We start from the raw sequence: 14788 nt of genomic DNA on the forward strand, positions 1-14788 counted from the left end.
CTTGCCAGGTACACGTGTCGGGCTCTGTTTGAAAGGCACAAGCTCCTCTTCAGTTTCCAGATGTGTGCCAAGATCCTGGAGGTGGCAGGAAAACTCAATATGGATGAATATAATTTTTTCCTGCGTGGAGGCGTGGTGGGTACCCCAGAGGCACCATTTGTAATGTGGTGACAACTCGCCAGTTGCAGAATCTCTAGAAAGTGCTATAAAAATACTTAGCAGTTTTCATAGGTTACTCCGTGGCTGATTGGATGAAGGCAACACTGCAGATTCACATATCCAGAGAGCGAGGAAGTGACTTGAGCAGACAGGAGATGGGATGGGTGCCATTCAGAGAACACCTGGCATTTTTCTCATTGAATGCAAGGCATTCTGTGATTGGACAAGGCGGAAAAGCAGAGCAGTGATGTAATGATCTTAGCCTCATCCAATGAAAAGCAGATGTTCTCTGCCTTACCCTGTCCCACATACCAATTTTGTTGGTGTTAATTTGTTTGACTGATGGTATGTGTTTCAATCACAGGTGCTGGATCGAGAAGAACAAATGGATAATCCGTGCCCAGGCTGGCTGTCTGATGCCAACTGGGACAACATAACAGAACTTGACAAACTGACCAACTTCCATGGCATCATGAACTCTTTTGAGCAGTACCCACGTGACTGGAACCAGTGGTATACCAGTCCTGAGCCTGAAAGTGCTTGCCTGCCAGGTACGGCAATGGGTGCTGCCCTGAACCCGTGTTACTGGTACCCATTATAGCGCCACTGTTTATCAATATTGAACTGCAACTGATAATGATATAGGCAACATGATAAGGAGAAAATTAAAAATTGTTTTGGATAAGCTGATGAAGTACAGTTCTGTGAAAAATATTTGCAGTTCTCTATCTTTTTTAACTTTATATTGTTCAGATATTTGTGTTACTTCTAGAAGTGAGAATGAAGTCTTACTGAAAGGAAATCTAAACCATGCAATCGTAAAATGCAATTGCCCTTTCTCACCCAGTAATGGGTTGTGCTCTCTTTAGCTGCAGTCCCTGCAACTTACTGTACCTTACATAATGCAGCATTGGTCAGTTTATTTTTATTTTGTTATGTGGAAGGACAGCATCTTTAAGGAATGGTGCTAACAGTCAATCATCAAGCTTCTGCACTGACGTATAAGAGGAAGAGTGAGGATTAAGCCACAAACTCCTCTATAACCATGCTTACCAACATATTAATCCCAGTCCTCAGGACATTGCCACCCAGCCCACTGCCTACACCTGAAACACCCACTTTCTAGACAGTCACACCCAGACCATGCCCATTATTAAGTATTGCTCCGCCTCTAAATATGCAGGAACCACCCACTGGCAGCCCTTGATTAATACCCTTTTTTGAGTTGCTGCCCAGGCCAGGGATGCTGTGATCCCAGGACACAGAATTATTGGGACAGAGGTTCCAGATACAGCCCTGTCCCAGAAAATCCAGGACATTTGCATCTATGATAATACCTATAACTCCCGGGTATGTAACTTCCCTTCCCCAGATGAATGGAGCTACAGGGCAGAAAAGGGAGTACATGCAGCTGGTGGAGTGGTCATTAGAATGAACCTGATTTATGGCCTTGCATGACCAAAGCACAGGTTCATTTTAAAATGACAAAAAAAAAAAAAACACTCTTCCCATATGTAATGTACAGTGACCAGTTTGGGTCTGACTTATTACAGTGGATTCAGCATATAACCTTGCTTAGTTTTTCTAACTGCCACATCATTAGCAGTTGGTCAACCCACTGTTTGTTTTGCAGGGGAATGGGAAAATGCCTGCAGTGAGGTGCAGCGGATGCTGATTGTACGCTCGCTGCGCCAGGATAGAGTGGCTTTCTGCGTCACTGCCTTCATCATCAACAACCTGGGATCAAAATTCACAGAACCACCCGTGCTGGACATGAGAGCGGTGAGCAGGGGGAGGGCTTAAGGTTTTTTTGAAAAATCAAATGTAACACTCAATATTGCTTTGTGGTACATCCTGCTATTTACAATCCTTTGCTTGCTGAGGAGATTTATAAGAAGCCAAGAGCTGACTTAGCCCACATTCTCCACCTACTGTATAACTGAAATATTATTTTTGAGTAGGCTGAGCTAAATCAGTTGTTCCGGTGTCCATAACATAAGCTGGCCTCCTCTCTTTTCTTTCAGGTGGTTGATGACTCCCTCCCTCGTTCTCCACTGGTATTTGTTCTCTCCCCAGGTGTGGATCCCACAGGTGCTCTTCAACAACTAGCTGAGCAGTGCCACATGTCGCAGCGTTTCCAGACTCTGTCCCTGGGACAAGGCCAAGCACCCATCGCTACTCGCATGATCAAAGAAGGAGTGAAGGAAGGTGAGGCTCAGATCTGCTACATCCCACCACATAACACACAAGAGTCTGAGGGAAAGGGGCAGAGATTATACAAAAGGTTCTTATAGTGAAAGCCATAGTTGTTTGAGTGCAGGGAACCCATCACTACAAACAGAAGTAGAGTGTTTCATACAGTAGGTGGATGATGGCAGACACATACCACTGAATTGCCAGGTCTTGTCTTCAGCCTTTTTCCTCTGTCTGGCCAGATAGACTACCCCTTCTTGGGCTCAGACTAAGGGAACCCTTTAGGGGTACTTGAGTACAGTTGCCCTTTTAAGGTTGGCCGTCAGCAACCCCACCTCCCTCAAGTGCTCCTCTTACCCATTTGCTGTGTGGCCTCCTGGACAGGACAGGTAAAGTCTTTAGGCCTGGTTCTACTTCTTCCATGACCGTAGACTGTTGGCTTGGCTCGGTTGACAACTTTCCCATATGGATGAATAGAGAAGCCAGGGTAGTTTCATAGAGAAGCTGTGCAGCATAGTGAAGATCTCTGTGGATCACAAACAGTCAGCTTAAGACTTTGGGGGTGCCAGCATTTAATGGATAACTGTACTGAAATAACTTACTACCAACCTTACTGTTGTTGCTAATGTAACTTGCACTTTAGGAAGTGATTTGATCCATCTGTTTAGTGATTGATCACTACTCTTAATGATTTATTACAAGAGGCTGTGGCAATTGAGCATTACTCTTGTTCATTTATCGCTAATGACTGTAGAAACAAAACTGAGCTTCTAAAAATTGTCTTTTTAGCTCATTCTTCTGATCAGAATCATCCCAAAAATGATGCTTCCAGCATTTTTATGGACTCATCTGTTAACCGCTACCGAAAGCTCTTTTCTCTAGCCTTAAAGTATGCATAGACAGCTTACCAGATACTCTTTGCTAGAAATCAATTACATGTGAGGGATCTCGTGGCTCGAATTTAGTTTGGTGGAACTCCCGCACAGGAAGTGTCTCTTGATGGGGAACGCCAGTTTAGTACTCCCTAATTAAGTACATCAAGGAAATCACTGGGGGTAAGAGTACTGTCCTCCCCCAGAAAAAAAAAAACTTATGCTGCAGAGACTGGGAAAACTTTTTTTTTTCCCCTCTCAGATGGCCTCAAGCTCTAAGTCCAAATTTGGAGCACCCTTGCGACAGAAGACGTGAACCTCCAAACCAGCCTAATCTAGGTCCAAGCTCTTTTTCCAATAAACTGTGCCCCACTTATTAGTGTGGGGGGAAATCTATCGGCCTCCTTGGCCATCTGGTCTCAGGAAATCTTAAATTCTTGGGTCCAGATCATTACTTCCAGAGGCTACAAACTAGAGTTTTGGACTTTGCCTCCTCTCTACTTTTTACTTTCAAATTAGCCATCTTCCCTGTAAACATCTGGCAGATCTCTACACTGCTATTTGCCAGCTTCTCCCACAAGGGGTTGCCACCCCAGTTCCAGATGTTTTGGACACAAAAACTCTCAAAAGTTGTGTATGGAATTTGCCAGGTCGGTCATTGCCTCCCTTCTACCAAGGGACCTTCTTGCCTCCCGTGATATCAAGGATATATACTTACACATTCCCAACTTTCCTCCCCATCAAGGCTATATGCGTTTTGCTGTGCGCACACAGCATATCAGTTTGTCACTCTTCCCTCTGGCCTATCCAAGGCCCTCTAGGTCTTCACCAAGATGCTTTCCCTAGTCCTAGCTCTGCTGTACTCTCAGGGAGTGTAGTGGGATGCCAACAAGCTTTCATGTATACCCATGTATACTCATGTAGTTGGAGACCTGGATAATCTCCTGTTAAAGGACCAGTCCACCCAGTCCCTGTCAGCCAATATCTAACAGACAGTGCAGACTTTTCAGGTATTTGGATGGATCCTGAACCTCCAAAGTTGTCGCTGAACCCGACTCGGGTTGTCCCTTCAACTCTAGGCCTCTCTGCTGCGAGGCCCCCTGACCACAATCTAGTTGGATAATGCCATCAAGGAAGCACCTGAAGCTGTACTGCTCAAACTGAAGCAGACTTGATTATTACTCTGTCCTCCCTCTGTCCTCCCTGAGAGATGCCAGCATCCAGATTCAACAATAAACTGAGCAGGTGTGTCTTCACATCCACGGATGCTTGGGCCTTCTCAGTAGATGTTCTGGTGACTCAGTAAGATCAGTTTAACCTGAGCTACGCCTTTTCTTTCTCTACAGCTCCTCCATTGTCTATTCTGCTAGATTGAGATGAAGGGCATTCTGTTGACTCTTATTGCACTGAACTGGCCCAGAAGTATGTGGTACTAGTATATAGATTCCTAGCAGACTCTTTGTGGCCCTTTAAGTTGTCTGGACCTTCAGTCCCAAGTGCCAGTCCACCATTCTGTTTCTTGGTTGCTGGCTTTACCTGCATAGCTGTTGGAGCCCAGGTCCTGAGAAAATTGGGCCTAATGTATTGGGTCACCCCTACCCTCCTGAAGGAAACTTCTAGCAAAGTTTAGAATCACACCTGGAAGGTCTACTTGCGTGGGGCGAAGCTATAAAATTCCTTCATAGGAATTACTCCATGGTGCACATCTTGTCCTACCTCCAGTCTGGACTGGTCCAGCATCTGGCCTTGACTATAATCAACAACCCTGGCCATTCTGTTTCAGAAACCATTGACCTCTTGATTAGTTAAGGCCTTTTTGCAGGGTGTTGCACCTACCCCCCAACCCCCCCCCCCCCGTACATTTAACCTGGTTTTCTTGGACCTTCAGAGGACAAACACATAAAATGTGCAGCGCCAATAAATAACTAACAATGACACAAATTAATATATATACATTTTTAATATAATAAATATAAAGTGCACCATTCAAAAAGTCCACAGAGATGAGAGTGTCAGTATATATGAGAAAAAAGTGCATCAACCAACAGTCCACCATTAAAGTGAGTCTTCACAACAGTAAGTGACAATTATATTAATCACCGGTGTATAAGTCTTCCGCCAGTGCCACCTCTGCACACTCACCTGATTTAAAGCTGCATAGAATAAGCAGTAAACAGCGCATGGATAAACTAAAGGCTTCAGATGTGGGAAAACAACCCTTTGTTATAGTACTCCTCTCCAGCAGTGGGCCACCACACCACCAATAGAACGAACCTGGGAGGGACGCTGACCATATGAAAAACAAAACCAAAGAAATTTCCCAGCTCAACTTTAGCAGCACGTAAAGATCCTCCCAAAACGTTTTGTGCCAATGCATGCCTTTGGGGGCCACTAGAGTCTTTCAGAGGACACCTTTGACTTCACACACAAGATGTTTTTTTTCTCATTGCTATAACTTCTGTATGGCTGGTCTCTGAGGTTGCATCTTTATTCTATAAAGAGCCTTTCCTAGTGTTATGCCGCGTACACACGATCAGATTTTCCAACAGGAAATGTTGGATTTGAGCTTTTTGGCGGCAAGTCCAACCGTGTGTATGCTCAATTGGACAATTGTTGTCGGACTTTCCGCCAACAAATGTTGGCTAGCATGTTCTCAAATTTTCCACCAACAAATGTCTGTTGTCGGACTTTCCGATCGTGTGTACACAAGTCCGTCGGACAAAAGTCCAAAGTACAAACACGCATGCTCGGAATCAAGGACGAGCCGGAAGTGCTCGGTCTTGTAAAACTAGCGTTCGTAATGGAGATATCACATGACTATTGAACTTCCTTTTTTTTTTTCAAATAACTTTTATTTATTTATTTTATATTATATTTATTTAGCTTATCAAGCAGCAGATAAACATGACTTGAGTGACATGCCATCATATCTGGCCTACTGCCTAAATCGTCAATTCTCAGACTACATCTGCTACATGATATTACATAGTCAGAGAAAAACAAGGAAAAAAGAGTAAGAAGAAATAAGAAAACCGATTAGAAAGTACAGAGAGGGATAGGGTTAAAGGAAGGGTAGAAAGGGAAGGTATGGAGGATAGGGATGGAGACTCGACCCTCGGCTCAAGGCGGATCCTCATGGCGGTGCCACTCCTCCCAGACCTTATTGTGGGTTTCCAGCCTATCTTGTAGTCTAGCTGTCATCTTTTCCATAAGTTCTACATCTTTTATTCTAGCATAAAGGTCTTCCTGGGAGGGGGGGGGAGTGTCTTTTCCAGTGGAGGGCAACCAGGCATCGAGCTGCCGTCAGAATATGTCTTAACAGTTTTTTAGAGGGTTTAGGAATCCGTAAAGGAGACACCCCTAGTAAAAATAGTTTTGGAGCCAGGGGGACCTGTACTCCCAATAAGCGGGATAGCAGGAGCTGCGTCTCCGTCCAAAAAGGGACAATCTTGGGGCAGCTCCAGTATATGTGGTAGAGGGTGCCCTTGTCTCCCCCGCAGCGCCTGAACTTACTTTTTATTGGCTCGCTGTATGTCTTGTACGTCACTACATTCGTAATTGTTGGCCAACATTTGTGTGACCGTGTGTATGCAAGACAAATTGGAGCCAACACCCTTCGAACAAAAGTCTACGGTTTTGTTGTTGGAAAGTCTGATCGTGTGTACGGGGCATTAGACAAGCACAAGGCTGCCTTGAGGCCTAAGGCATAATTTCTCTCTAAGGTGGTTTCCCCCTTCCACCTCAACCAGGATATCATTCTTCCTACTTTTTGCCCTGATCTGAAACATCCCAAGGTTTTTTCACTCCGCTGTTTCGACATATTACACGCTGTGAGAGCCTGCCTCTTGACTACAGTCTTTTTTCAGCAATCAGATTCATTCTTTGTCTTTATTGCAGGATTTCTTAGGGGGCTGCCTTTCACTTCACCATTGTAGGTGGATGAGACAGCTTCAACTCTTCTGGGAAGGCTGTCCACAAGGTTTAGGAGTGTGTCTATGGGAATGTTTGACCATTATTTTAGAAGCGCATTTGTGAGGTCAGGCGCTGATGTTGGACGAGAAGGCTTGGCTCACAGTCTCCGCTCTAATTCATCCCAAAGGTGTTCTGTCAGGTTGAGGTCAGGACTCTGTGCAGGCCAGTCAAGTTCCTCCACCCCAAACTCCCTCATCCATGTCTTTATGGACCTTGCTTTGTACACTGGTGCGCAGTCATGTTGGAACAGGAAGGGACCATCCCCAAACTGTTCCCACAAAGTTGGGAGCATGAAATTGTCCAAAATGTCTTGGTATGTTGACACCTTAAGAGTTCCCATCAGCACTAGGAGTCAGGTGAGCTGCATGCACATGTGATAATAAGGAACACGTAAACAGGAGGAGAGACAGCGAACTGCTGTTGCTCCATCACCGTCCAATCACAGGATGAGGGCGGGCTGGGGAGGTGACCAATTGTAGTGGAGAAAAGTTAGGACAACAACCTGGCTCTGCTGATGTGTAGAGCTGTCTAAATCTCGGGACTGGATAGACAGAAATATGAATCACCGGGAGTTTAGCTTTCATTGTATGCATTTAATGATTTAAGCTCCTCCTTGTCCTTTTACCCATTACACTGGCGTTGCTCTATAGTGACCCATTCTGTGTTTTCAGGTCAGTGGGTGTTCCTAGCCAATTGTCACCTCTCTCTTTCCTGGATGCCGCAGCTGGACAAGTTGGTGGAGCAGCTGCAGGTGGAAAATCCACACCCAAGCTTCAGACTGTGGCTGAGCTCCAGCCCACACCCCGAGTTCCCCATCTCCATTCTACAGGCCAGCATCAAGATGACAACTGAGCCACCCAAGGTGAGACATGTGGCTGTCAGAAGCTGACCCTTGTATGGAATATAACCTGTCCCCTTTATACGCGGATATTAAATGCCATCTGGAGTTCTGTGACCATCTTGATGCAGGAAACCCCTGCCTGAGACCTCCCACCTCCTGACCCCTGTAGTCTCCCTACCGACAATCTGTGCATGATTTTATGCATATGTAATCCCTAACAATGGACTTCTATTACTTGCTTCCTTTTGGTCTATTAAATATACCATTAAAAGTGTTTTGTTATACAATGTTCAAAAGGTGAAAAAAAAAAAACTGTTGGTCCTGCCAGAAATATTGTGAGCTTATACCTTCCTGTGCTCTTTGTCCTTAGTTGCATTGGAGTTGATTTAATAATGGAAAATAGGCTGTGCTCTTTGTAAATTGCAGTTGCTCCAGAGCTTAGTAAATAAGGTAAACCTTCACTTTGCAAAGAATACCCAATCACATGCAAGGAAAATGAAAAAAAAACAGCATTTTTGCTAGCATAGACGTGCGCACAGGGTGTGCCTGGTGTGCCTGGACACACCCTAATCACCCCATGCACATTAGCATTATCGCTGTGTGTGCCAGCAGGAAGATGGGAAAAATCTTGATCTTACTAGGTCTGCCATTAGAGAAGTGCTTACGCACTTCTCTTTTACTGTGCCAGCAGGGAGATTCTTCTTCCTACCGACACCGTTTTTATGTAGACACACATGTGTGCTTGAGTTTTAGGGTGCACACCCTAATGCAATAAGCTGTGCACACCTATGCTTGCACGTGATTGGATAATGGAAGTCAGAAGAGCTTCTGCTCATTTACTAAGCTCTGGAGCAACTGCACTTGCAAAGTGCACCGTCTATTTGCCTTTAGTAAATCAACCCCTCTGGCCTCAGTTCTGTTTGTGGAATGCAGAAAACCTTTGTCTATGGTATGCAGATGAAGAAAGGGGTTGGGGTTCTCTAGTCCTGTCCTAGGGTGACAATGCCACTTTTCCATAGATACTGTATGGTGAGGGAGCATTGTCAACCCAGGACAGGAAGTGTTACTGGCAGGATCACCAGTTGTGAATAAAGGGAGACAAAAAAAAAGAAGAAAACGAATGCAGATACCACATCCAAGGACTGGTAAGCTGCAATATATGATATTTTTGTTTGTGGGTGTAGATATGCTTTAAAATAGCAGTTTGGGTCAGAATTATCATTAAAGCTTGAGTTTAGTGATTTTTTTTTTTTTTTAACCGCTTCAGCCCCGGAAGATTTGGCTGCTCAATAACCAGGCCATTTTTTGCGATTCGGCACTGCGTCACTTTAACTGACAATTGCGTAGTCATGCGACGTTGTACCCAAACAAAATTGACGTCCTTTTTTCCCCACAAATAGAGCTTTCGTTTGGTGGTATTTGATCACCTCTGCAGTTTTTATTTTTTGCGATATAAACAAAAAAAGAGCGACAATTTTGAAAATAATAAGCAATATTTTTTACTTTTTGCTATAATAAATATCTCCCAAAAATATATAAAAAAACAAATTTATTTCTCAGTTTAGGCCGATATGTATTCTACATATTTTTGGTAAAAAAAAAATCGCAATAAGTGTATATTGATTGGTTTGTGCAAAAGTTATAGCGTCTACAAAATAGGGGATAGATTTATGGCATTTTTATTTATTTATTTTTTTTTTTTACTAGTAGTGGCGGCAATCTGCGATTTTTACTGGGACTGCGACATTATGGCGGACACATCAGACACTTTTGACACATTTTTGAAACCATTGACAATTATACAGCGATCAGTGCTATAAAAATGCATTGATTACTGTGTAAATGTCACTGGTGGGGAAGGGTTTAACACTAGGGGGCGATCAAGGGGTTAATGTGTTCCCTAGTGTGTGTTTCTAACTGTGGGGGGAGGGGACTGTCTAGGAGGAGAGAGAGATCGCTGTTCATACTTAGTATGAACACACGATCTGTCTCCTCTCCTTCGAAAGAACCAGAATCTGTGTGTCTGCACACATAGATCACGGTTCTCGCTCTGTCACAAGCAATCGCGGAAGCCCGGCAGTCATCGAGCCCCGCTGGGCACTCGCATCGGCTCCGGGCACACACTGCGGGTGCACGTGTGCCCCTAGTGGCCAATAGGCAAAGCGACGTAAGGTAACGTTGTTTCGCCCAGCTGTGCCATTCTGCCGCAGTAAAACTGCGGCGGCTGGTCGGTAAGCGGTTAATCAACACCAGGGATGGTATTTAAATGAATGATGAGAGACCTGTGTACTGGTGGCTGTTCTGTTCCTTGAAATCCTCATTCCTCTGCCCCCCCCCCCGGATACCCCTGCAGCTGTGATTAGAGTGGCCCTACCTGTTACAGGCACTCCTCAAAAATGTAGACTATGCCACCCTTTCCACTTCCTCCTTCCATTCATAGAAGTCTTACTATCAGCTCTGCAATGAAAAGCACTCTATGAATTCAGGAGGTGGAGCTATCATTTATTACATTCGTCCTCCATTCATTGAGTGCTTTTCTTTTCAGGAACTGATAGTAAGACTTCTATGAATGACGGAGGGGAGCAGAAAGGGCAGGCATAGGGGTTGATTTACTAAAAGGACTATGTAGTTGCTCCAGAGCTTAGTAAATGAGGTAAAGCTTCACTGTGCAATGAGTACCCAATCACATGCAAGGAAAATAAAAAAACTGCATTTTTGCTTGCACGTGATTGGATGATGGAAGACAGCAGAGCTTCCGCTCATTTAATATACTCTGGAGCAACTACCCTTTTGAAAAGTGCACAGTCTTTTTGCCTTTATTAAATCAACCCCATAATCTGCACTTTTGATGAGTGAACAGGTAGATCCATTCATATTAACCCCGCCGCACCGAAAATCACAGCTGTGGGGGTATCCGGGGGGGCAGAAGAATGAAAATTCCAAGGAGCACAACCGCCACCACCAGCATATGGGACTCTCGCCATTCATGAAAGTACCGCCTTGATCTTCATTTATAAAAACGCAAATTTTGTTTTTTAAAGGTTGGTTCACTTTTTTGAAAAAATGAAAATGTGAACTAACACTGTATGCCCACCCCTCAATCCCCACTCTACTTACCTCCATGGGTGATGAGCTGTCAGTGCCCATGCAGCCAGTGTAGCTGTCCAGGAATTTGAAATCCCCGCTCTTCTCCCCCCTTCATTCTGCAGCACTTCCAGGATGGATCAGAGCTATTTTCTGTGCCAGGTCTACCCAATCAGAATAGTTCTGATCTGTCCAGAAAGCCTTACAGAAAAAGAGGAGAAGAAGAGTGGGGGATTTCAAATCCCCGGACCGCTACAACGGCTGCTTGGGCACTGACAGCTCATCACCTATGGAGGTAAGTACGGTGGGAACTGTGGGGATAGGGAGAGTGTTCAGTATTTTTTTTCTAAAAAAGGTGAACTTACAAGTCTGGATCACATTGATGCGACAAGCGCGCCAACTTTGGAACACTTGTCGCATCAGAAGTCGGACCCCAATCAGTACAAACGGAACTGGTCTAACTTATTGGACTTAGAACAAGGTTCCTGCACTACTTTCCGTCCTACTTTGGTACGACTTACATTGACTTCTGTTAAAGAAGTCGCATGCAAGTCGTGCCGAAGTCACGCCGGGATCTTCGGCACGACTTTAAAACCTCTGCTGTGTGAACCGGGGGCTAAGGTGTATCTAATGCCAAGTTTGTTTGTTTTTTTTTTTTTTGTATAGAGTAGGTAAGGAGTCTGTGATCTGATTCCACTCTCACCTTCCTGATCTGTATTCTGGTTCCTGGTCAGCAATTCATAAAATATTGATGCCAGGAACAGCCAAGCAACTTCATTTTCAGGAGGCCTGTAATGCTGGACCCTGCATTTCTCCTTCTCTACGGGTTTTTTTTAACCGCTTCAGCCCCAGAAGATTTTACCCCTTCCTGACCAAAACACTTTTTGCGATTTGCCACTGCGTCGCTTTAACTGACAATTGCGCGGTGGTGCGACCTGGCACCCAAACAAAATTGACGTCCTTTTTTTCCCACAAATAGAGCTTTCTTTTGGTGGTATTTGATCACTTCTGTGGTTTTTATTATTTGCGCTATAAACAAAAAAAGAGCGACAATTTTGAAAAAAAAGCAATATTTTTTACTTTTAGTTATAATAACTATCCCCCAAATATATTAAAAAAAACTATTTTTTTCCTCAGTTTAGGCCGATATGTATTCTTCTACATATTTTTGGTAAAAAAAATCACAAAAAGCGTATATTGATTGGTTTGCGCAAAAGTTATAGCGTCTACAAAATAAGGGATAGTTTTATGGCATTTTTATTATTTTTTTTTTTTTTTATTAGTAATGGCGGCGATCTGCGATTTTTGTTGTGACCGCGATAATATGGCGGACACATCGGACATTTTTGACACTATTTTGGGACCATTGTCATTTATATAGCAATCAGTGCTATAAAAATGCACTGATTACTGTGTAAATGACACTGGCAGGGAAGGGGGTTAAACACTAGGGGGGGCAATCAAGGGGTTAAGTGTGTCCTAGGGAGTGATTCTAACTGTGGGGGGGGGGGGGCTACCACTGACATGACAGCGATCACTTCTCCCAATAACAGGGAGCAGTAGATCTCTGTCATGTCACTAGGCAGAACGGGGAAATGCCTTGTTTACATAGGCATCTCCCCGTTCTTCTGATCCATGACACGATCGCGGGACCCGTTGGCACGGTCACGCTGTATGCGGCGGGCGCGTGCCAACTAGCCCCGCGTATTAAAGGGGACGTACCAATACCCCCATTTGCCCACCACTGCCATTGTGCCGACGTATATCGGCATGCAGCGGTCGTCAAGTGGTTTAACTGAATCTCTAGCCAAAATGGTTGATTTACTAAAGGCAAATATACTGTGCACTCTACAAAGTGCAGTTGCTCCAGAGCTTAGTAAATGAGCAAAAGTTCAGCTGGCTTCCATCATCCAATCATATTCAAGCAAAAATGCATTTTTGTTTTTTAAATTTTCCTTGCATGCGATTGGGTACTAAGTTCTGGAGCAACTGCATTTTGCAAAGTGCACAGTCTATTTGCCTTTAGTAAATCAACCGCAAAGTGTTCTGGCTAAAATGGAAAATTTGAGAAAAAAAGGGAGAAAGGCTAGTGCCATGGAAATTGGCTAAAACCGTTTTTAGTAATGCAGGTGAACAACAGTCAAAAATCCAGCGCGTTTCGGCCATTAAGCCTTAATCAAATGGGAAATGGTTAGAACTGCTGTGAGGTTTGTTTTGCTGTCGGTGTCCTTGCTACGGAGAATTCCCTCCACTTCCTGACCCAGAGACACCACAGGAAGTGAGGGGAAATCTCTCTAAAGTAAGGGGAAATGCTCTCTTAGGCAGTTATCACTGGACAAGTGTCTCCATTTCCCTTTTTATTCCTTTTCTGGTGACAACTGTAACATTTTGGATATTCCACCATTTTTTTCAATTTTTTGTCCTGATGAAATGGCCACTAGTACAAACAGATAACTGTCACCCAGGCAGCAAGAAAGACCTAACAGAGATTCTAACCCCCTTCTTTGCTCCACACAAAAACGAAATAAGTTTTCATTTTAAATATACTTTAAACTACTGTAAAATCTGATCAGAATACAAAATCCACCTCTATTGGTGTAGAGTTGTGTTTTGTTCAGTTGGGTTTTGTCTTTCTGCTATGTTGATGTTTTGTGTGTTGTGCAGGGTCTCCGCGCCAACATGACGCGCCTCTACCAGCTGATCACAGAGCCTCAGTTCTCCCGCTGCACCAAGACCACCAGCTACCGTCGTCTGCTCTTCTCCCTCTGCTTCTTTCATAGCATCCTCCTGGAGCGAAGGAAGTTCCTCCAGCTAGGCTGGAACATTGTGTATGGCTTTAACGACTCCGACTTTGAGGTAAGACCTTTCAATAATAATTCTCACTGATTTTTGTAGTCCAACACGTAGCAGCTCACACTTTCGACTATTAACCGGTCCAGACCTGAAATTATTCTCTATAGAGAGAAACTAGGTGCAGGACTTCATAGGTCTACAAAAAACCTGAAGATAAGGTGGAGGAATTTCATTAAATGCCCGCTAAATCCCACTGGAGGCATGCATTATATGTCCACCTTTCATTATACAGAATGATAGGCTAAGCCCAGGTTTACTAATACTTTGGGCAAGCCCAAATCAACTCCTGATACAATCCCCCCAAACAAAGGGGAGTTTTTATTTTATGTTAGGTTAGGTATCGCTTAATCTTGAGAGACCCAATGCCCATGCCTCTAGTAGGGTTGCCACCTTTTCTTCAAACAAAGCTCGAACACTTTAGTGGCACACAGTATTTTTTTTTTTTAACACTGTGGACTCGGGTGTAGAATTAGGGTGTGCCCAAGCACACCCGACACACCCCATGCGCACGTCTATGTTGGGGAGGCAAAGTCCGGTTAAAACCTGGACTATATAGGTGAATCTTGGACAGGTGGCAACTCTAGTCTGTAGCTCCAGTAATTGTTTGACTGCACTTTACTTATGGGATGTTGGGTGAGCATGAGAGTTCTCTACCAGCACTTTTTGGGTGATTTATCAACACCTTAGTGTCTCCTATCTCATAGCTCTCATGGTTTCCAGCCTTACCTGGCTCTTGCTTAGCTAGCGAAAGGGCCCACTGCTCTTCTTAGCTTTCCATTACCCACTACTTTACAATGGTTCAAGGTCTTTGATG

The 14788-nt window shown here is 44.2% G+C and overlaps 1 protein-coding gene across 1 annotated transcript in view; it reads left to right on the forward strand.

The window, feature by feature from the left end:
- LOC141133537 (dynein axonemal heavy chain 2-like) overlaps positions 1 to 14788 on the forward strand; it is a 345338-nt gene that overhangs the window by 314107 nt on the left and 16443 nt on the right. The window contains exons 75-80 of the mRNA XM_073622980.1: positions 9 to 135; positions 524 to 710; positions 1793 to 1941; positions 2184 to 2367; positions 7868 to 8058; positions 13786 to 13977. Of these exons, the coding sequence (XP_073479081.1) occupies positions 9 to 135; positions 524 to 710; positions 1793 to 1941; positions 2184 to 2367; positions 7868 to 8058; positions 13786 to 13977 (1030 nt within the window). The remainder of the gene's footprint in view (positions 1 to 8; positions 136 to 523; positions 711 to 1792; positions 1942 to 2183; positions 2368 to 7867; positions 8059 to 13785; positions 13978 to 14788) is intronic.

This window comes from Aquarana catesbeiana, linkage group LG03, assembly GCF_042186555.1.
Source record: "Aquarana catesbeiana isolate 2022-GZ linkage group LG03, ASM4218655v1, whole genome shotgun sequence".
NCBI lineage: Eukaryota > Metazoa > Chordata > Amphibia > Anura > Ranidae > Aquarana > Aquarana catesbeiana.